This window comes from Crocuta crocuta, unplaced genomic scaffold, assembly GCF_008692635.1.
Source record: "Crocuta crocuta isolate KB4526 unplaced genomic scaffold, BGI_CrCroc_1.0 scaffold310, whole genome shotgun sequence".
Classification (NCBI taxonomy): domain Eukaryota; kingdom Metazoa; phylum Chordata; class Mammalia; order Carnivora; family Hyaenidae; genus Crocuta; species Crocuta crocuta.
Window position 1 is genome coordinate 1,298,977 of NW_027532609.1, and position 23,317 is coordinate 1,322,293.

Consider the following 23,317-nt stretch of genomic DNA (forward strand, 5'->3'; position numbering starts at 1 on the left):
GGGGCAAAATCCACCCCCTTCTAATCTTTTACATAAATTCTTCTAAGTCTCACAACAATGCACTAGACAGATTATTATCTCTGTTTTACAAATAAAAACATTATAGTCCAGACAGGTTAAGTCATTTGCCTCAGATAACAGAGCTGCTAACTGGTAGAGTTGAGATTAAAACCCAGCAGTTCAGCTCTAGGGTCTGTGCTCTAAACAGAGACACTACTCTGCCTCTCAGTTTATAGATGAGGTAACTAGAACCAGAGCTCAAGTAACTTGTCCAAGATGACAGAGCTAATAAGTGGTGAAAGCTGGATTCAAATCCGTTGCCTTCAAGGTCAATGTTCTAAAATACTGTGCCAATTGTTATCAGACTACCTTAAAGTGCCTAAGAATTACCCTGGGAACTTGCTAAAGATGCAGACTTGTGGCTCCCACCGCCAGGGACTGAGTTAACAGCTCTGGGTCATGGCCCAGGAATCTGCATTTATATCAGTGCCCTAGGAGATTCTGACACAGTTGGTCTTAGCCCCACACTCTGAGAAACTATTTTACTGCTTCCTTCCCCACCAGAGCGAACAGGGCAAGAAGTATAAAAGGATCAAGGTGTAAAAAGTGAGGAAGAAAATGTTAAGTCAGGGGCACCACTGCTCAGAAGTGATATAGTGGAAAAGGGGAAATAAAATAATAATTTAAGTAGTCACAGATGAGAGATTCATAATGAGCTCTTAAAAAAGAGGGTATTTTGGAGAGAGGGCAAGATGGCGGAGAAGTAAGGAGCTCCGTACTTGCACTCGAGCCCATACATCACACAGAAAAGATCTGNCTGAGGTTTATTCTTAGAATACAATTATATAAACTCACAAAATGTTAGAAAATGGGATTTAGCCTAGCATGGCATTTAAGATTTTTATTTGAAGCCCTGCCTGGATAAAGTCTCCTCTGAAAGTAAGAAGCAGCAACAGGTCAAGTCTCCCGACATGCAGCACTACCTCACTTCCTTGTATCAAAAGAGGACAGAGGTGAGCACAAAATGCAGGCTCCTAAGACTGAGAAAGCAGTTACAAAAAGAGGGGGGCTCTTCCTAAAATCTCTGTTTTGTTCCACTGATCCTCTGTTCCACATCCTTGGGACCCATCAGGGTCAGGTCTGGACTACCTGCAGGTCTTAAGGCCTTTCACAAGGAGGCTGCAATGTCTGTTTCCATTCTCATTCTCAATTCTCTAATACATAATCCTTCAGCTCCATGCAAACCAATGTATTTCTCCATCACAACTCCTTGTCCCTTGGACACACCACATTCTCCATCTTTGCTGAACCTACTTTCCCTTTCTAGAGTTGCTTCCCTGTCTTTCCATCTATTTCAAACCCAGCCAGTCACAAAAGACTAATCAGGTCTCACATTGCCCATGACATCTTTGTGTCCGCAGGGACTCTTCCTTCTCTGAACACCTGGATGAATGTTTGTGTCCCTCCCAAATTCATATGTTGAAGCCCTAAGCCCCATTGTGACTATATTGGATATGGGATTTCCAAGGAAACAATAAGATTAAATGAGGTGATAAGGGTGGGCCCCTGTCAAATAAGATTTTGTGCTGGTAAGGAAGCCACTCAGTCTGTGGTATTTTATTTTATGGTGGCCTGAGCAGATTAATACAAAGGGACTGAGATTATGGCAAACACTCAGTAAATAGGTGCTGAATAAATCAAATCAGGTGGGATCTGAACAGCAAAGCACTAGAGAATATTACTAGGATCCTCCTAGTAAAATTTCTGCTTGTACCACCATGGAGAATGGGATCAGGAAACCTCCCTAAGGCAAAGTGGAGCTACATCCATGTGCTAGTGGCACAGAAAGGCCAATGACTGGTTCCTGAGTCTATATCCCCATGTGAAAACTAGGAGTGGGGGTGGGGAGCTGATCAGTGTGCACTGCTGTCATCGTGTTGTTTTCAGACAAGCTTTTCTCCCTGCTGTTAACAAGTTACCATTATAGACGCACCATCTGAAGACAAACTGCTTGTTCTGGAATCAAACCTTTAAATATTACCTGATGACTCTAATCAATATCTACTGTAGTTATGTTAAATAATCACTGGCTCAAACTGTGGCCTAGGGGTCTGAAACAGGCCTGGAAATTAGAAACTCAAATTTCATCTCAGCTCTGCCATCACTGCTACTCGGTCCCTGTCTCCCATTATTCATCTATAAAATGAGTGTAGTGACATTTATAGGAGTGTGTGTTAATTAGGAAATTCATATAAAGTGCTTTTAAGGGAGTGAACAACTACGTTCCACTCCTGCTTGCAGAGTGGCTCTGGGAATGTCAATGAGCCTGTTTCTCTGGCCTATAAAATAGGAAGGGTGCACTGTCACAGATGTTGGGACAAATGAGATAATGTCAGTGAAGGAGTTTTAAGAGTTATATAATAAATGTGGTTTATATATACAATGGACTACTACTTGGCAATGAGAAAAAATGAAATCCTGCCATTTGGAACAACATGGATGGAACAGGAGGGTAGTATGCTAAGTGAAAGAAGTCAGTCAGAGAAAGACAGGTATCCTACGTTTTCACTCATATGTGGAACTTGAGAAACTTAACAGAAGACCATGGGGGAAAGGAAGGGGAAAAAAACAGTTTCAAACAGCATTGCTTAAAAGTTCAACAGTAAGGACTTCATGAACTCCTCTAACTTTAAGAACAATATGTCAGCAAATGTAGACGTGATCTTTATAAATACTTACAGTCCAGAAGTTTCTTTAGAGCAAAGAATATATGATCAGGAGAGCAAACAGCTATTTTCAGCTTCTCTCTCCATTTTTTTTTTCTTTATGAGAAATAGGAATTTGATCTTCAGAGGCCAGTCTGGTCCTAAGCATGAAAAGGTGACTTTGATAGGGTTCTCTTAGCAAAGAATAGAGATAATTCAAAGTAAGATATAACTGGAGCATAAGTATTAAAAAACCCTCAAGTTTCTAACTGAACTTGACAAAGAGAGAAGGACATTACATTTTACTATAATCTAAAAAGTGCTCAGCCTTTCTTTGCCCATTTTGTATGTGCATACACGTATGTCTATAAAGAGGCCCAGACTTTGGGTACTGTAGTGACTAGCAAACCTGTATAGTGTTTGGCTAGAATGGACACAGGCCACTAGCATGCCTGACAACCACAGACAAATCAGGTATTTATTATAGCTTAGTTCAGAGGCTCAGCCAACTTTTCTGTGAAGAGTCAGATAGTAAATAATTTAGGCTTTACAGGCCACATGGTGTCTGTTGCACCTAACCCTGCTGCTATAGTGCAAAAGTAGCTATAGACAACATGCAAATGAATGAGTGTAGCTGTTTTCCAATAAAACTTGATTTACAGAAAGGGGTGACAGGTTGGATTTGGCCTATAGGTCATAGTTCTCCAACTTCTTCTCTATATCCTTGAACCTTGGAGTGGATTAGAAGGTTCCTAGGATTGACTCCTGGATTATAGAGGAATATAGCTTAGTTCTAAGGGCTCTAAGAAGATAAAAAAAAGATCTTGGGAGGATAAAGGAAGGCTTATACAGATGAATGGCATTCCTAAAGGAGCAAAGGTGTGCCAAACTTTATCTCCCTATCCAAAACAGAAGTTGGCAGAGGTTTGGACAGAATCCCAGCAGTGTGAGGCACAGGTGAATTCCTGAGATGTTTCTGGGAGTCTCAGAGAAACCAGACTTACATGATACATTGGGGGACTTTGTTAATTAGGAACACAGTGTTCACGGCTGGTGAAGCTGGAAAGGTTAGCCGAAAGAGGCCATTTAGTGGGCAAATGAGATCCTTAACTTTGTCTGAAAGTGTTAAAGTTATTTTCGGTGAGTTATGGTTATTTTCTTAGGCACTAAGTTTTTGTGATTATTAGAAAACTTTTTTTCAACTAAAATTTTAAGGACATGTGATTGGCAAAAGATACTGCCTACCAATTATGAAATAAAGGTGATTTTAGTCAACAATAAGGAGTTTGCCACACAGTTTATTGAAAAGACTACTAAAAGGAAACGAAATCCAGAAGGAAGGAGTCAAATGAAGACAGAATAGTAAAAAAAAAAAAAAGTGATAAATTTGAGAATAAATAAAAAATAAAGGATGGTGATGTGATGGGGAGTGACTGAAGGTAGGGGAAGTTTCCTAAGACAGGGCAGTCAGTTAAAATTTTCCTGAGGAAGTGACACTGCAGTTGAGAGCTGAATGACAAGGAGCTTGCCATACAAAGATCTGAAGAAAGCATTCCAAAGAGTGAGGAGCTGATAAAAAAAAGGGGGGGGGAGGAGCTTATGTTTGGCATGTACGAAGAACAGAAAGAAAACTACTGTGAGAAGTTTGTGAACAAGGGGATGAATAGGAGATAAGTTAAATAGGTAGGCTATAGGCAGAGGTCATATTATGTAGAGACTTTCTTCACTGTGTTGACACTATGTGATTTGGTTTGAAAAAGAGTACTTGGCTATTTAGCTATTCTAGAGAAACTAGATTAGAAAAGGCAAGAGAGATTAAAGCAGGGAGACCACAATTAGGACTTTAGTAAATCAGGTGGGATGATGGTGGCTTGGACCAGGGTGGAAGAAGCAGAGGTAGAAAGAAGTAAACAAATATGGGATGTATTATTCTAGAGGTTGAGTTAATAAGGCTTGCTGATACTTTCTATGTAGGGGATGTGGAGAAGAGAAAGACCAAGGATGACTCCTAATTTTTTGGAATAACAACTGGATGGATGGTGAGGCCATTTATTATCAAGAAGGGAAGACTTGGGATGGAACAGATTTGTAAGGAAAAATCAAGAATTCTGTTTTGGACATGTCTCATTAGAGAGGTCCATTTGATGTTCAAGTGGAGATATCAAGTGGATAAGTATGTGAATCATGGGGTAGGTCAAGGATGGAGTCATCGGAATATACTTAGTATTTACAATCTGGATACCAGATGCTCTTTAGCCAGGAGTTAGCCATTAAAGTTTAAAGAACTCTTTCTGGTATATGGTCATGATGGAAAAGGATAGAAGAAAGAAAAGAAAGAAAAGACAGACAGACAGAAAGAAGGAAAAGGAACTTATCTTTTAGTGATATATACTGAAACATTTACAATGTGAAATGTCTGAGATTTGCTTCAAAATAATGTGGGGAAGGAGAAAAGGTTGTAGGTGAAAGAAGATTGGCCATAAATAATTGGTAACTGTTGAAGTGCAGTTTTGGGGTAAATAGTGGTTCATCTTACTAATTTATCTACTTTTGTATATGTTTAAAATTTTCTTTCACAAAAAATTTAAAATAAAATGGAAATAAATAAAAGGACTCATTTTAAGATGGTATTCCTTAAAAGGTAATCCTGTAGTATTGATTTCATGGTCAACATTATCAACAAGGCACTCAGCAAGAAAAGGAGCCAGAATAATTAGGGTTCACGAGCAAGAGAGTAAGTAAAATTAAACAAGCAGACAAAGGTCACATATATAGGACCTTCTGCAGTTTGGGTTATGACTGGATTTATGTTTAAGGAAGAGCACTTGGCTGTTCTAAAAATAGACTGCAGGGGCAAGACATTCAGCAAGGATCATCTTAAATGATAGTGCTCTAAACAGAATTTGTAAAGAGGTCAACCCTATTGCTAGAACCTGTGCTAGATGCTTTATAGATATCAATTTAGTCCTCATAATCGCTCTGTAAGGTAGGTATTAGTATTATTACTGTACAGGTTGGAAAGCTTTAGCTTAGAGAGGTTAAGTCAAAAGTCACACACGTACCAGCGGTATAGCTGGAATTCAAATCCGAACCTGGACAGCGCCTGCATTTTTCCTACTATGCAGTATTGCTCCCATGCTATGGACACCAAAGGGCTGCAGAGATGGCATGTAGGCTAGTGTGCACAAAAATGAGAGCGGAGGAATTCCCACCCCGTCACAGACCAGAATAACCACGAAATTAACTCCTCGTGATCCAGACTTAGCCAGATAGAAATGATGCCTATGGGTATATTCTGGAGCCCAAATTTGACTAGTATCCCTGTAACCGGTATTTCCCCTTTCCACTCCATTTTCACTACCACTGCCAGAAGAGAGTTTATTAAAATTAAAAAATGCTGGGGCACCTGGCTGGCTCAGTTGGTGGAACATGTGACTCTTGATCTAGGGGCTCCTAGAAAATTCGAGCTCCACACTGAGTGTAGAGATGACTTAAAAAATAAATCATAAAAAAAAAGTCACATACTTTCCCCCATATGCCCTGTTTCTGCTACAAAATCTATAAGATAAGGGCCAAATATTTCAACATATCAGGAAAGCCTCTTTGCAGTTTGTCTCAGCACTTCTCAAACTTTTTGTTCTTGGGCAGAAGTGCAAGGGCTCTTGTTTATGTGAACTGTAGCTATTGAAATTATATTAGAAATTAAAATTGAGAAAATTTAAAAAGTTACTAGTTCATTTAAAATAATAAACCTTTTAAAAATAGTAACGTAAATAACACTATTTTCAAATCTCTCTAATATATGGCTTAACAGAAGCCAGCTGAATTATCATATGTGCTTCTGCCTTCAATCTGCTGTGATATGCTGCTTTGGATAAAGTACAGTGGACCCTGAACAATGTGGGGGTTAGGGACACTGCCCCTTGCACAAAAATCTGCATATAACTTCTGACTCCCCCAAAACTTACTACTGGTAGCCTACTATTGAGCAGCATCCTTACTCAAAACATAGTCAATTAACACATATTCTGTAAGTCATATGCATTATATATTGTGTTCTTAAAGTAAGCTAGAGAAAAGAAAATGGTATTAAGAAAATCATAAGAAAAAATACATTTACAGCACTGTATGTTATTTATTTAAAAATCCGTATATAAGTAGACCTGTGCAATTCAAACCTGTGTTGTTCAAGAGTTATCTGTAATGAAAAAAATTTGATCTCATGCAGATATATGGGTGGGAAAGGGAGGAGTATATTAGATTTTTAGATAATTGTGAATATTCTTCTTGGTACTATACCAGAACTTGGTAACTAAAGTCCCTTAAAGGTTACTAGCAATGTGGAGTCTGAAACCATTAATAATAAAGTCTTTAGACTCAGTTACATAAAAATCTATTGGTCTAATTTGCAGTTTCAACTTATGCATAATTTGTAATATCATCATGCATTAGGTCATTTGGGAATTGCCAGTTCACTGGGTTATACAGATCTTCCAAATGTTGGCACATTTCATCATATGATATTAAAAAACCTTTGTATGCAAATACCAACCACCACCAATCTCATCAGAAAAATCCCTAAGTAGCACATGTACCCCAATGTTCATAGCAGCACTCTCCACAATAGCTAAAACATGGAAAGAGCCTAAGNATCCGTAAGTATCAGGAAGCTATCAAGGTCAGGGTAGCAGATATAAGTTTTCAAAAATTCTTATTTTTATTTGAAAGCCTGAATTGTATCATTGACAACAAATACTATCAGTTGTTCTCCTTTAAGTAATAGGCTATGCTCATTCTTTTTTTTTTTTTTATTTTTACAAATAGTTTATTGTCAAATTAGTTTCCACATAACACTCAGTGCTCATCCCCACAAGTGTCCTCCTCCATGCCCATCCCCCACTCCCCCCCACATCCATCAGTCCTCAGTTTTTGTCAGGGCTATGCTCATTCTTAAGAAAGTATCTGCCAAACACTCAAGTCTGAATAGCCACAGGGGGTCTACCACCTGTTCTTTCAAAGCAGTCCATGAAAAAGGGGGCTAGTTCAGCTTTGTAACCCAAATCTTGAAACTCAAACTATTTCACAAATGTTCTTCCTTGAGGTAATCATCACACTTTGGTACACAACAGAAGCACTTTATGTATACTTCCCATTTCATCATACGAAGGTTTTTTGTTTTTGTTTTTGTTTTTTTGACAGACATAGCCTCAAGGGCTGAGATTTAATAAAACCACTTCATCAAGGACATGCATAAGTGAAAAATTTTTTTAAACTATTTGGACAATATTATGCGATGGGTTTGATTTCTGTTAAGGTGTAAGGAGTTTTACCCACTATTATTTCTGTGCCACCAGTGCAAATGTCAATGCAGTAAAAAGAATAAAGTCTTATTATCAAAGTGGTGACTTGTGCGTGATCGCTATTTGACCTTGCCTTGACCACATTTGAAGAACCAGTGGTCTCTTCATCAGCCTTTTCCAGCCACCTGTCGTGATTCTGCTTGCCATCATCATCTTTTCTGCGGCTCTGCATATATTGTTCCTTCTGTCTACAATGTCTCTCCCAAGCACTGGGGAAAATCCTACCTGTCTTTTAAGATCTGGTGGGTATTTCAATTGCGAGAAGTCTCTTTTAAACTGATCTAGTCACTGTCTTTTATGCTTCTGGGCCACTGTACACATACACTGTTTTAGCACTTATTACATTGAAGGCAGAGGCACTACTAACGTCTTAAAGCACCCAGTGTGTGCCAGACTCTGTGCAAAATCTTTTATGTGTTTTCCTATTATATTTTCAAAGTAACCATATGTGATAGGTATCAGTATAGTCACTGTACACTGAAGAACCAGACAAATAGCTGAAGTGAAGTCAAACCCAAGCCTGTTGTTTCAGCAGTGTGATCATCTTTTCCCTATTTGTCCCTATGGTACGTATACGGCACATTGAAGATATTCAATTTATGTCACCTGAACGGTCAGGTGATAAATAAATAAATTTAGTAATAATCTAATTTCATAATAAAAAGATCTACAAAGTCCCTTATCTTTTAGGGTCTAGACTGCAGTCAAGTATTGTTCATTTCTCATAGTTTGGATTTGGAATCTTCATTACTTATAGAAAAGCTTGAATTTTCATTTCTTCCAGCAGTGGGATGGTAATTTAATGATTACCACTGCCATCAGGCTGAAAACACAAATGCTGACATTTGACAGTAACGTTTTTCCCTTTCAAAGTTGCTTTAAGTAAATACCAATGGTGTATTCAATTAAGTAATTACTGAAAAGCAAATGATGTATATTTGTTTATTTTAAAACTTTCCAAACTGTTTTAAAAAAACTACTTAAGAACTCTTTTTCTACTCAATCTGAGACATTATGAAATGTGAAAATTCCAGGGTGCCTCTAAGAAAATACTAATACCTCATACATGCTTTACTAAGACTGCAGACATATCCTTAGATTTAGAATGGTGGTGAGGTCAGTGGCTCTCAAAGTGTAGCCTCAGGAGTGGAAGCAGCAGCACTGGGGAACTTGTAACAAATGCAAATTATCAGGACCCACACACCACCCAGACCTACTGCATCTGGGGAACTTGTAACAAATGCAAATTATCAGGACCCACACACCACCCAGACCTACTGCATCAGAAACTGTGAGGGTGGGGTCCAGCAATCTCTGTTCTAACAGCCCTCAAGTTATTGTGGTGCATGGGTACATTCGAAACCAATGGGGCATACCAACTGCATCGTTTGGATTCCTGGATGTTACTTATTAAGAACTGAAAATTTTGGAAGATATGACTGGCCCATGTACAACCAAATCTGTGAAAACATAAGCTGTATAATATGGGGTCTATCATGCTAAAGGGCCTGGGCTGCCCTCAAGCCCAAATACGGTGGCATGGAGCCAAAGAAGAGAATCTCATTCCACAGAGGAGAGGCCAAATCAGTCCTTGGCTCTGTCTTCCAGGAGGTGGATAAACACACCACAGCCATACTTAATGAGGAGTGAAGTCATTTATTGATCTGCAAGCACTCTCTGTAACTCCAACCAGGTGCTCTTTATATTGCTTTTTCCCTAAATGAAACAGTAACCTGTATTTACATGTGTTTTATTACTACTGGAGTACAATATTCTATCATCCACCTTCAACTATCTATGACAAGACTACTCTTTCCAGGGATATATTACCACTGTTCTGCTTTGTTATTATATGGACTTAAGGAAAACAGGAACTTGCCAGCATTCGGACAACTATTTGGGGGTTGTGTACAAAGCTTATTTTCATGAAGAGTATATATATATATATGAATATATAAACTTGCTAACATTTTGCTAGAAAAAGTGAAGGCATTAAGTATTCCCTTCGTTTTTAGTTACACATTTCTAATAAAAAGCTGGTAAGAGGATCTGCCCTATCATAGGAGTTTGCTGTCTTTGCCAAAGAACATGCCAGGTCTGGTAGAGAAGGCTTACTGTAAGTCAACAGGGAGGCAGACTTAGAATCAGATGAAAGAAATACTCAGGGCATATCATTGTTTAAAAATAACAAGTATTGGGGTGCCTGTCTGGCTTAGTCAGTAGAGCATGTGACTCTTGATCTTGCAGTTGTGGGTTCGAGTTGCATATTGGGTGAGGGATTACTTAAAAATAAAATGCTTGATGCCATTTGCAGCAACGTGGATGGAACTAGACGGTATTATGTTGAGTGAAATAAGTCAGTCAGATAAGGACAGATATCTCATGTCTTCACTCATATGCAGATCTTGAGAAACTTAACAGAAGACCATGGAGGAAGGAAGGGGAAGAGAGAGGGAGGGAGGCAAACCATAAGAGACTCTTAAATACAGAAAACAAATTGAGGGTGGATGGGGTGGGTGGGGAAGAAGAGAAAATGGGTGATGGGCACTGAGGAGGTTACTTGTTGGGATGACCACTGGGTGTTGTATGTAAGCCAATCTGACAATAAATTATATTTGTAAAAATAAATAAATGAATGAAATATTTAGAAAGAAAGAAGTATAGGGGATATAAGGAAATCATCCCATTTGTTATAAATTTGGGATAATGGTTCTTGTTTTTATTGGCAGCTCATTAATTTTGCTTACCATATGAATGAAAAAACAATTTTAAGCTTCCTAAACATAAATGTTTATATGAATGATTACACGTGAAAATATAAAAATGTCATTTGCCTTTGTGTTCACTAACAGTGAAACACTGTAGGAAGAATGCAAGCTTTAGAGTTAGACAAACCAAAGTTTGAATTCTGGCTCTGGCAGTTGTGAATCTGATCAATTCATAACCTCTCTGATTTTCAGTTTCCTCATCTGAATACAACCAATTTGTAGGGCTGTTGTATGGGTTTGAGATAAATATTCAGATTGTGCTTTACACAGAGTAGGTGATCAAGAAAGAGTTATTAAAGCAGGAGAGAAAATGAGTACCTAGAGAACTGAGGTGGGCGGGCTGTTTGCCCAGCTGGCATTATGGATTCTACTACTGGGTCTCAATCTCAGTAACCATCTTCTCCTATATCACCTACATGTTAAATAACTATAGACTGCTTGCCCCCAACTCCCCCCTGCCCCCAATTTCCACAATACTTGAAAGGAAGACAGAAAGAGCAGCAATAAAAAAACAAATATTCCCGTAAAACAAAGTAATGGTATAGAGCTACACCTTGGTGAAAGCCAGATCGAATTGCTTGAAGAGCTTTATTCCACCTACAGTGAGGGTAAGAAGTGTATCACCATTTATTCATCTGATCCTATTTCATCCTCACACTATCACAGCATTTCAAAGCAACATATTATTTACTGCTATTAAGGTGTTAGGGATTTGTTTTTCTATGTTCAAGCCCCTCTGCACTCACCAGAATGCAGCAGGCTACTTTAACTAACGATCCAGGGCCATAAACCTTGTTCAGTGCAATAAGATCCCTTTAATAATACTCTAATCTTGGAATGCAGTTATCAGGATAGATGATGGCCACTGAGTGCTACTTCCAAACAGTTATGGCTCTTACACAACCTTAATGATGTAAAACAACTTAGCATCAAAAAATGTGTTAAAAATTCTCATATTCTGCCATTCTAATTTACATACCTGAGAATTTTTTTAGGAATCTGTGACGGAGAAGAAAGACTCCTTTTCTTCTTCTCTGAGTCCTGCAGGAACCCTTCCTCTGACCCGTCCTTCTCTATGACCGCGGACTGGTCTGCTCTGGCCTTCTGGTCCACGCTGAGCTGGCTCTGGACAGGATCACACCTGTACATAAAGACAATGGCTGGCTTCTCGCTGGACTCTCCCTTTGCCTCTGTGAACCAGTGATGGCGCTGAACCGGAGGAGGTGGGAGCATGTGGATGACCGTGCCGTCCAGACCCACCAGTTTCCCTTTCTCTCGCTCTTTCTCTTTGTCGTCCTCCTCGTCTGTTTTCCGGCGGCGGAAGAAGCTTTTAAATGATATCCAGCGTTTAGGTTTTGCATCAGCTGCCCGCCTGCTGCCTTCAGAGTGCAGAATGGATTCAGCTTCCGTTGACCTGGTAGGACTGGTTGGCTTGGTCCAGTTGGTGAAATGCCTCTGCAAAAGGTTGCCTGCATGGTAAGGGGAGGAAGTAGAACGAGGTGGGGGGAATGGAGGGGGTGGCTCCCCCTGGGGGTTGGCCACTAACTTGGAGAGAGGGGCAGTGGCTGGCTTTGCGAGCGGATCTTTCCGTGCTCTGGCAGTGGGACTTTCTGTGGCCTGAGTGGCTTCCGCCTCCCCACTGGGCTGAGACGTAAAGAGAGATTTGGGTCGGACCGGTGTATTCTTAGCAGCGTCAGCGTCTGGGGGGACTGCGTAGAGCTCTTCCACGCTGCACGCTTTAGGGCTAGACTGGGGCATTTCTGGAGGAGACTGTGGCGGTTGGATAGAAGCCACAATCTGAGAAAGCACTGTGCTGGCCCTCTCCCTGGTGCTGCTGCTGCTGCTGACCGTCTGAGCCTCTGGAGTGCCTTCTGTTTGGGCCACAGGTTCTTGAGTGGTTCTCTGGATCTTCGTTGGGGAGCTGTGGCCAGAACCAAAGCTTTTCTGTGGTGAAGACTGACCTCTGTTCAGGCAGCTGTTAAACTCCTGAACCTTCTGAGCCACTGAGCCCCTTTTACGCTCTGTGCTGCTTGAAAGCCCTTTGGCTTGGGGGTACTCAGTAGGTTTGCTAGTGGCATTATCGGACATTTTTTCAGTTTCTATTTCCTCATAAGTATGGCTTATTACACTTGTGGTTTTTCCCTTCACTGAGAGTTCTCCACTTGTTCCAAGAAAACTTTTGTAAATGGCTAGATTGTCATATGCATTTGGGTTGATTACAATGGGAACTTTGATGGCATTTTTGGAACTGCGAGCATAAGTTGGCTCATCGTGAATGATAATTGGAAAAGGTGGCATACCAGCATTGTTATAACTATTAAATTTTATTTCTGACAAATTGGGTGACTTAACAGGGATAGTTTTAGAGGAAATGTTTGTAGTTGTGGGTGAAGTAGGTGCTGATTTGTGACAGTTTTTCCTTGGAGGGACATTTGGTCCAGTTCCACCACCGATTAATTCTACCTTGGGTATCTTCTGCCGTGGACTGGTACTGGAAGTCCAGACTTCCTGGTATCGTATTGCACTGGATTTTTGGAAGTGGGCACTTACGTGTCCTGATGTCGATGCAGGCGATGTCATCGGAGAGTTTGGAGTAGAAGATGAGATTTTTGTCTTGGGGCTAGTAACAGGGCCCTCGAGGTGCTCAGTGGCCATGGCTGCCGACACGTCCACAATAGTATATGGCTTGCACAGTGGCTGTTCCAGGTTCACAACTCGGTAGGGCTTTGCTTGCTCTTCTACAGGGACGAGGTTAATGGTTACTGCTTGCCCAGCAATATCTGTAGAGGCTTTGCTTTCTTGCTTCTCAGTCTGTACAGCAATCTTGCCATCCTTCTCTTCTAATCGGAGAGCAAGAACTGCTTTGTGTGTTTCTGGAACTTTTACTGAGCTTTTAGGTGCTTGTGAGGAGTCCTTTTCCTGATTATTACCAGAGAGACTTTCATAATTGGACTCACTTTCCTTCATGTCCTTAGAATTTCCTGGGTTACCAGGAGACACTCCTCCATTACAGATCTTCTGGGATAAACCACTGGCTGTCTCAGAACGTGATTCCTCTGTTAAAGAAGAGTCTGGTGATGTGGAGTCAGATGACACCATGCTCTGCATGCTTCCTGGTCCACAGGAGACCACAGAATTCTCTTCATAACCATTTAGGATTTCGTCGTAACTGTCATCATAGTCTACAGCACAGATTCTCTGCAGAGACTTATTTCGCAGGGGGACAGTATTCCATTTTTTGTCCACAAAGAATCGAACAGGAGACAAAGTATTTGCCCTGAAGTTAGCAAAGCGGGGCTGCCCTCTCATGCGAATCTCCATGGCCAGCAGCTCCTCGTCACTCTCATCCCAGCTCTCATGCTCCTCCTCCATGTTACTGAAAAATACATCTTCCTCACTCTCCTCGCCACTAGAAAACTCTGGGTAACAGAACCGGCCCCCTTCATTACTGATCACTTCTGTGCTTCCACTCAGAATAACATGCTTGCCCTGAGTATCCTTCATACCGCCCATCATGCAACTTGGTGGAAGCTTTCTTTCCAATGATCTTTTATAGCAATCATTTATTCTTCCCAAGAATGTTTCTCTGGAGTTTGATTCATTTCCTCTCATCTGAGGGGTGGTATCCAAGCCTGCTATCTCTTTTAACACATCAGTTAGACCATTATTGTTATTTGGTATCTTCTTTGCACTATCATTATTGCCATAAGGCTTAGGAACATGGCTAAATCCTTCAATATCATCTTCATTATTATTATTAAGTGGTTTCTGATTCAAGGCCGTCCTGTTTCGGTTCCACCCTATGATGACAGGTTTGTTCTCACAGTGTTCTTGGATGCTAAGTTCACCACATACACTCTGCCCATCTGCCACCATCATAGTGGGTTTCACAGCTATAGTGGGTTTTTTAGCCACAGGGGGACGGAAATTCCCAGTGTTCCTCATGCGGTGGTTATTACTGTGATTGGCATTAGTTTTCACATTGCCATGGGTGACGGGTGCCTTCTCAGGGTCTGGGGGAAGCTGGTGTAAGCTTTTAGGCTTAAAGCAGTTCTTGCATTCACCAGGTTTCCAAACGTGTTCAGTAAAGGTGTTACAAGCAGACATTTTTAAGAAAGGACCTTCACAGACAATGCTTTCCTTTCAGTGCATGGCAAAACTTTCATCCATCAGTTTTTACCTCCCCTACGTATCATAGCAGCTCTTGTAAGTATGATCAACCTGTGGGAGGGGGAAAAAAAAAAAAGAAAATCTAAATGGAAAAGGCACAACGAGGCTTATCATGATGAATGACTTAAAAAACTGGCTTCACTCCTAAACTTTTTCTTAAATGAACAGATTGAGAGAGTAACTAATTTGGGTGCTTTCTGAACTCTCTTAAGCCAATCAGCATTTTGGAAAGTTCGACTTTCAGAGCCATAATTTTGTACACTCTCACTGAACTATATATAATCTCTCACTTGACATCTACACGGCAATGCTACTGTGAACGTCCCCTTCCGGAAATGTGTCTGAAGCTGTTCTTTTTATTATCTACAACCTGTAGATACTACAACCTGTGTGCTACTCCTTAGTCCACTGTAGGTTCCTCCTCTTCGACCTGCCCTCTTAATTTTGGATATCTCATAAACTCCTCGATCTCAGCGCATTCTAAACTAAGCCCCCGGCTACCCCGTTTCTCATCTGCAAGAAACTTTTCTACTCTCACCAGCCCTCCTCTACTCTCCAGGCCACCTCCTTCCTCTGTCTTAACCCTATTTCAGTTAATGTCCCCATCATCTACTTAGATAATTAAACTCAAGTCTTGACACCTCTTTCCTCACTTCTAACTCTGTATCTAACTAACTCCTTCAATTAGTCTTGCCAATTCTATCTATTACATTTCACTGGAACTCTTTCTTGCCATTACCAGATCCTGCTAACAGATTAGATACTCACCATCTTTTGCCTAGATTCCTGCAAGGGGCTGTCAACTGATATTCATGCCTGCAGTCTCACCCCACTCCAATCCAACCTCTCTACATTTGCTACTCAAAGTGTCGTCCCCAGGCAAAGAGTATCAGCCTTACTTGGGAACTTGTTAGAAATGCAGTATCTCAGGTACAACCCCAGACCTACTGGATCAGAATCATATTTAAGGAGATTGCAGGTGATTCTACCGTTCTATATATACTACCACCAAATTTACCTTCCTGAAATGCTAAGAAGATCAACTTACTACCTAGCTTAACTCTCTTGTAGCTCAATCTTACCTATGCACTGACTCCCAAATGTCAGTGTGCAGACTCGGGGTCTGCCAACTAAATAAGAACCACTTGGAGAAGCATTTACACCTACATAGTCAGTCTCTAAGGGCAGAGTCCAAGAATTTGATGTTTCTCCATGTTTTTTTTTTTTTTTTAACAAGTCCTAAATGCATTGAGGTGTTGGAACCTCTGAGTTATAGGAAGGAACACAAGCCCCTTAGGTTTTCACGATCTGGTCCTTGCCTCCCTTCTAGCCTTACGTCTTGAATATCAACTAGTCTTATTAATGCTGTAAATTGCATTGGGATGCTCATTTCTCCTTGATACAATCTAAGCCACTTAGACATATCTCCATGAACAAGCACTTTCATTTAAAAAAAGTTTATTTATTTTGAGAAAGAGAGAGTGTGTGCACACATTTGTGCAAGCAAGGCAGGGGCAGAGAGAGAGGTGGGGAGAGAGAGAATCCCAAGCAAGTTCTGTGCTGTCTGCACAGAGCCCAATGTGGGGCTCAATCTCATCAAATGGCGAGATCATGTTCTGAGGCAAAATCAAGAGTCAGTCACCTGACTGAGCCACCCAGGTAGGTGCCCTACACTTTTATTTTTATATGTCTGCTTCCTCATTAGTTTTTGAGCTTCTTTAAAGTCTGGGCTATATCTTATTCATCTCTGTAAGTCTAGAATAAGGAGCTGAATAAATACTGTTCGACTAAATGTGCTGGTTTTAAGGTCTGTTTAAAAAAACTAATCTTGTGACTCTCTCTTTTGTCTTAGTTAGGCACATAGCTGCAGACTTCCCTACAGAACAACAACAGTGTTGTGTTTCTAATTTGGATATTATAATAAAGTTGGCAGGAGGCATGTACACGTAAGAATTATTTTAATGGCTGGAGAGTTGCACTTTATTCATGCATAATGACAGCAAAAAGATTTTGGTTTTGTTAGAAATGCTGCCTTTCTGCCGAGTCTTAGCACACATGTAAAAAAAGAAGTATTTTCTTTAGCTTTTGCACACATGCGCGCACACACACACACACACACACACACTCACACACACACAGAGCTAAGTCCCCTGCGAATGATACTCATAAAGCACTCTGCCTCAGTGAAAGAAGTACAGACTTTGAGATCAAAGTATTCCATACAGAGAGCCCAACAGCCTGGCTGAAACCTAAATTTATTCTTTGCTGGAGATTAACGAATGGCTCGTTTCAATATGGTAAGAGTATTTTTCAATTGTTTGTTTGAAAATACTTATTTGGTCCTTCAGATATTCTAAAAGCTATCCATTAGCTGATAAAACCATTTCCTGCTAGTCTGAGGTTGGAACATTTTGAGCAAGGGAAAGAATGGCATAAAATTAGGCTGAAAAGGAAAGCAGGGGCCAGATCACGCAGGGTGTTTAGTCTTTTAAGGATTACAGAGTTTATCTTAAAGGGAGTGGGAAGCCACTTGAAGGTTTTAAATAGGGGAAACAACATGATCCAATTTGCATTTAAAAAAGCCAGCTCTGAGGAAAAAACATGAAATACTTAGGTGTAGATTTAACAAAATATGTACAAAATCTAAAATCTCTATGCAGAAAACTACAAAATGCTGATAAAAAGGAATCAAAGTGGGCTTAAGTGGAGAGAGATACCAAGTTCTCTCAGTATTATGAAGATGTCAATTTCTCCCAAGTTGTTCTGTAGATTCAACATAGTTCTAACAAAATCCAAGCAGGATTTTTGGGGAGAAATCAACAAGCTAATTCTAAAATTTATACAGAAAGGCAAAGGAACTAGAATAGCCAAAGCAATTTTGAAAAAGAATGAAGTTGGAGGGCTCCTACTACCTGATCTCAAGACTTTAAGCATAAAGCTACAGTAATCCTGACAATGGGGTATTGGCAAAGGACAGAAACAAACGGGGCAAGTGGGGCAAACAAATATTAGTCTATAGGTCAAATCTAGCCTGTCACCTGTTTTTATATGTCCTAAAAGAAGGATGCTTTAAACATTTTTAAATGATTAAAAAATCCAAAAGAACAGTACTTTGTGACAAGTGAAACTTATATGAAATTCCCAATAGAGTGCCCATAAATAAAGCTCTATGGGAAGATAGCCTGGCTCATTTGTTTGCATGCTGTCTGTGGTGGCTTCATGCTACAATGGGGAATTGAGGAGCTCTGACAGACTGCATGTGGCACTCATCACTTTGCGGTGCTTTTCAAGCACTCCACAAAGGGCAGCATTTCCACAGCTATGTGTATCGCCCATGTAAAAAGACGTTTTTCCAAGATAAAAATATGTCAAATTTCACTACAGATATGCATTTAATAAATAAACATTTGTAATCAAGTTTGATAAGAGGAAACACTAATTCTGCATCCTAATTAAAGCAAAATGTTATCCCTATCCCAAAAAAGAATTCCATTCTTTCTATTAGTAGAGCCGCGTTTCAGAAAATTGTACTCCAATTCACGGAAATTTGTTTTCCCTTGTTATACAAGTACTTACATAATATCTTCAATTTTGCCTTTGGGCCTGTAGAATTTAAAATATTTACTACCTAGTTCTTTACAGAAAAACTGTGCTGACCCCTGACATAGATCAAAACAGGCACAGAACAGAGTCCAGAAATAGAACCACACAAATATAGGGAACTGATACATGCCTCTATCAGTGAATATTCTTTTCAGCAAATGTGCTAGAATAATTGGACATCCATAAGCAACAAAGTAAACCTTGATTCACACCTCTCATCCTGTAAACGAAAATTATCCCAGATCCAAGTATAAAGTGCAAAGCTATAGAGGTTTTAGCAGAGAAAAACAGAAGAAAATCTTTGTGACCATAAGTTAGGCTGAGTTCCCAGATACAATACAAAAAGCATGATCCTTGGGGCGCCTGGGTGGCTTAGTCGGTTAAGCGTCTGACTTTCGCTTAGGTCATGATCTCGCGGTTCGTGGGTTCGAGCCCCGCATCGGGCTCTGTGCTGACTGCCAGCTCAGAGCCTGGAGCCTGTTTCAGTCTGTGACTCCCTCTCTCTGACTCTCCCCTGCTCACACTGTCTCTCTCTCTCTCTCCTAGAAATAAATAAAAATATTTAAAAAAAAAGCATGATCCATTAAAAAAAAACAATTTGGGTTTTATCAAAATTAAAAATGTTTGTTCTGACAAAGATACTGATAAGAGAATGAAAAGGCAAATCATAGATAAGAAATTTTTTTTTGCAAAGTACATATCTGACAAAGGACTTTGTATCCAGAATATAAGAAGAACTTTCAAAATTTAATAAAAAGAAAATATCTGATAAAAAATTGGCAAAAGGTTTGAGCAGTCACTTTACCAAAGTACATGGATTGGATATGAACATATGAAAGATGCTAAATATCCTTAGTCATGTAGAAATGCACATTAAAACTGCAGCGAGCTGCCACTATGCATCTATTAGAAAGGTTAAAATTAAAACAAAACCAAATACTGAGGAAGAATGTGGTGCAAGTGAAATTCATCCAGTGTTGGTGGGAATGCAGATGGCACAGTCACTGGGGAAAACAGTCTGGCAGTTTCTCATAAAGTTGAACAGAAGCTTTCAAGGGGACCGAGAAGCCTCACCTCTAGGTACTTACCCAAGACAATTAAAAAGTTATGTTTATATTGCAGCCGGTACATGAAGGTTTATAGGCAAAAAGTGGAACAATCCAAATGTGTGATGGTGGTTATATGACTACATGCATTTGTCAAAATTCATAGAATTGTACACTTAAAAAAAGATTACAGAAATCAAACCTTAATACATCCGACTTAAAAATAAAAGACAGCTTTGGCTGCTGCATGGACAATAAGCTGGTGGGAAACAGGAGAGAAAGCCAGGAGACTGTTCAAAGGGCTGCTATTGGCAAAAGAAGATGTGATGAAGATCCGAATTAGGATGTGGCATCACGGAAAGCAGAGAAATGTAGATTCACGAAAAGACTAGATTCTGGAGAGAGTACTAGATGTTGAGATTTAGGGTTTAGGTATTTAGATGATTTGTGGGGCCATTTACAGAGATAGAAAACATAACATTGGAGGAGATGCAACTTTTTGGGAATAAGGGTATTAGTCCATACTTTGTTACCATATAATAGAGGAAGCAGTTGAATTCTGCTGTTCTTGTGGGTTTGGGAATTACTACAGGAATATCTAGGCTAAAAAGAAAAGAAGAATGAGCCAGGGAGGTGGTCTTGGTGGATCAACCAGGGAGAAGGGAATAACCCTTAAGAAAACTCAAAAAAAAAAAAACAACAAAAAAAACAAAACCATTCATAACTGTGTTGATACGGAAGCCAGATGAGGAGATTTCATGAAGGGGAGAGAAGACAACTATTTCAAATGCTGCTGAGGGGTAATGAGGACTGAGGACCTAAACTGCCTATGGAACTTGGTAACATGATCTCACTGGTGACTTCAACTTTAACTATTTTGATGCAGCAGTGGGGATGAAAATTGTGGTCAGTTGAAGAGTGAGAAGGAAGAGTGAGTAATTGTAGATAATTTTGGAAGAAGTTTAGGTGGGAAGTAGAAGAAACAGCGAGCCAGGCATATAGGGGGAGGAGATGTTGTCCAGAAAGGATTTCCTTAGTTTAAGATGAAAAACTAGGGGCGCCTGGGTGGCTTAGTTGGTTAAGTGTCCGACTTTCACTTAGGTCATGATCTCGCGGTTCGTGGGTTCGAGCCCCGCATCGGGCTCTGTGCTGACTGCCAGCTTGGAGCCTGGAGTCTGTTTCAGTCTGTGATTCCCTCTCTCTCTGACCCTCCCTGCTCACGCTGTCTCTCTCTCTCTCTCCTAGAAATAAATAAAACATTTAAAAAAAAAAAGAAAAAGTAAAATAGCATTTAAAAAAAAAGATGAAAAACTAGATCACGTTGAGTGTTAATACTGAAGAAATACACAGGAGAATGGGAGAGGCTGAGGAAACAGGAAAATGAGGTAGATAATTCCAAACTTAAGAGTGTTAAAACTCAGCAAGCCCTAGTTCGATCCTTCTGTTTTATGGATGAGGAAAGACAAAATCTCCCTGAAAGGCCATGAATGAGAAAAGACCCGAGAAAGAACTGAGACTACTCAACGCTACAGCAAACTTATAATATGTTTTGTTTTTAAATTATTTTTTTCTATTGTTACCTGACATTTTTTCTTTTGTTACAAATGCTCACTGTGGAAAACCAGAAAAGCATAGAAGAAAATAGAAATCACGTGTAATCCTATTACTGAGAAGTAACTTCTACCCATAGTTTAGGGCAGTTCATGTCAGTCACCAACAATTTTTTTTAAAAAAGATATTCCCTGTCGGGACGTCTGGGCGGCTCAGTCCATTAAGCGTCCGCCTCTTGATTTCAGCTCAGGTCATGATCTCACAGTTCAGTTTGGTTCGTGGGTTTGAGCCCCACATCTGGCAAGCGCTGACAATGCAGAGCCTACTTGGGATTAGCTCTCTCCCTCTCCCCTGCTCACATTCTCCCTTTCTCTCTCAAAATAAACAAATAAACTTAAGAAAAAAAAAAAGAAGACATTCTCTGTCTACTCAGCACTATGGGGCATTAAATATAAAAGAATAAGACATCCTGGCCTAGTATCTTGTTAACCAAGTTATCCACCACTGATAAGAGAGGGATTCAATTTTCTCTTATAAATAGTACAGTATATTTTCTTTTTCCAAGCCTGGCAGATAAATAGTAAAAATAATTCCCCACATTGAGTGCCAGCAAGTTAATTCAGTCAAGAGAGGGTTGTTGAGGGGCGCCTGGGTGGCTTAGTCGGTTGAGCGTCCGACTTTCGCTTAGGTCATGATCTCGCGGTTCGTGGGTTCGAGCCCCGCGTCGGGCTCTGTGCTGACTGCCAGCTCAGAGCCTGGAGCCTGTTTCAGTCTGTGACTCCCTCTTTCTCTGACCCTCCCCTGCTCATGCTGTCTCTTTCTCTCTCTCTCTCCTAGAAATAAATAAAACATTAAAAAAAAAAAAGATAGGGTTGTTGAGTTGATTAGCAGCGATCACATCACCAACAGGACAAATGAGATTCACCAGTGACACAATTAGCTTACGTTGGTGCTGTGTGCAACAGAAAGCTAGCAATAAAACTGAAACCTTGGAGTTGAGATTCTTTTACAAATTCTGTGTACATCTGTATTCACACTGCTGCAAAACTGAGATGAATCAGGCAAACACCTTTAGCAAGCACCAGATGGAGCTGCTGGCTAAGCCACAAGGACTTAACTTGTAGTTAAGGGCTTCAGCTTTCAACACTAATTATGTTTGGAGACAAAGATGTGCACTTAAAGACACTGTCAAAACTATTTCAACTTGTAACAGGCTCTTAGAAAGAAAAGTTGTACCAGACCAGATGTAGTGCTGTCCAAGGAGCAATCCTTGGGTTCTAATGCCTTTGTGAAACAGCTTCAATGGCACTCAGTAACTAGCAGCTTTGCCTGCTCCACACTGACACTCCCAAATCAGGAAATTCTAGTCGCCAAAGTTCTGCTTGAAAAATAAAATATGTGTCTCCCGAGGCACTTAAGGTAATATGACAGTCTACCCTGGTGTCTTCTATTTATTTGCCAAGACGGGTCTGATATGGAGTACCCCAATGGAGTGTTTGATAAGAAAAACTCATTTGCCTCCACACTCCTTACAGTCTTAAAGCAAACCCCACAGATGAATGGCTGATGAGAGAGCTGAATGGCTGAAGCTGCCCCCAGAAGCTAGCCAGGATTCCATGATCTAAAATCTGATCTCATATGTGATAGTTTTTAAGACCAAAGGCCTTCAGGCTACAGATGAAACTGCTGAAGAATAGCCTATTTCTTTTCAAGTCATGACAGCTTTTTAAGAACCTATTACTGTATTTTACTCTCTCTACTGCTATACAGACAATGACAATAATTAGTTTGCTCTGAGTCCAACTGTTTCAAGCAGATTTGATACAAAACAACTAAATCCACACTGGATTTCAATCTTGGAATAAACAGGCTCACAGAAAAGGCTGGAGCTCCTCAAGCGGGATGTAATTTCCAAGTCAGTGAAGAGGGTAGACTGTGTAGGTGGTATATTAAACACCATATATAGAGTGTTTCCTAAAGGCACCCAAGGAGGATCTGTTAATAATAAAGGAGGATGGGGAATGGACTGCTAAGCTCTTTCCCCAATCCTACGGCTCCCGGAGGCCATTGTTTCTCTTCATAAAATCTGTCACATTGCCATAGAGACAGAGTCA

General features: G+C 40.2%; 1 protein-coding gene across 4 annotated transcripts in view; it reads right to left on the minus strand.

Annotated features, from left to right (window-relative positions):
• Positions 1-23,317, minus strand: part of PEAK1 (pseudopodium enriched atypical kinase 1) — a 255,618-nt gene that overhangs the window by 54,931 nt on the left and 177,370 nt on the right. For all 4 annotated transcript variants that reach the window (XM_077780461.1, XM_077780463.1, XM_077780464.1 and 1 more), the window contains one exon: positions 11,813-15,054. In XM_077780461.1, coding sequence (XP_077636587.1) covers positions 11,813-14,940 — 3,128 coding nt within the window. In that variant the 5' untranslated portion in view covers positions 14,941-15,054. The remainder of the gene's footprint in view (positions 1-11,812; positions 15,055-23,317) is intronic.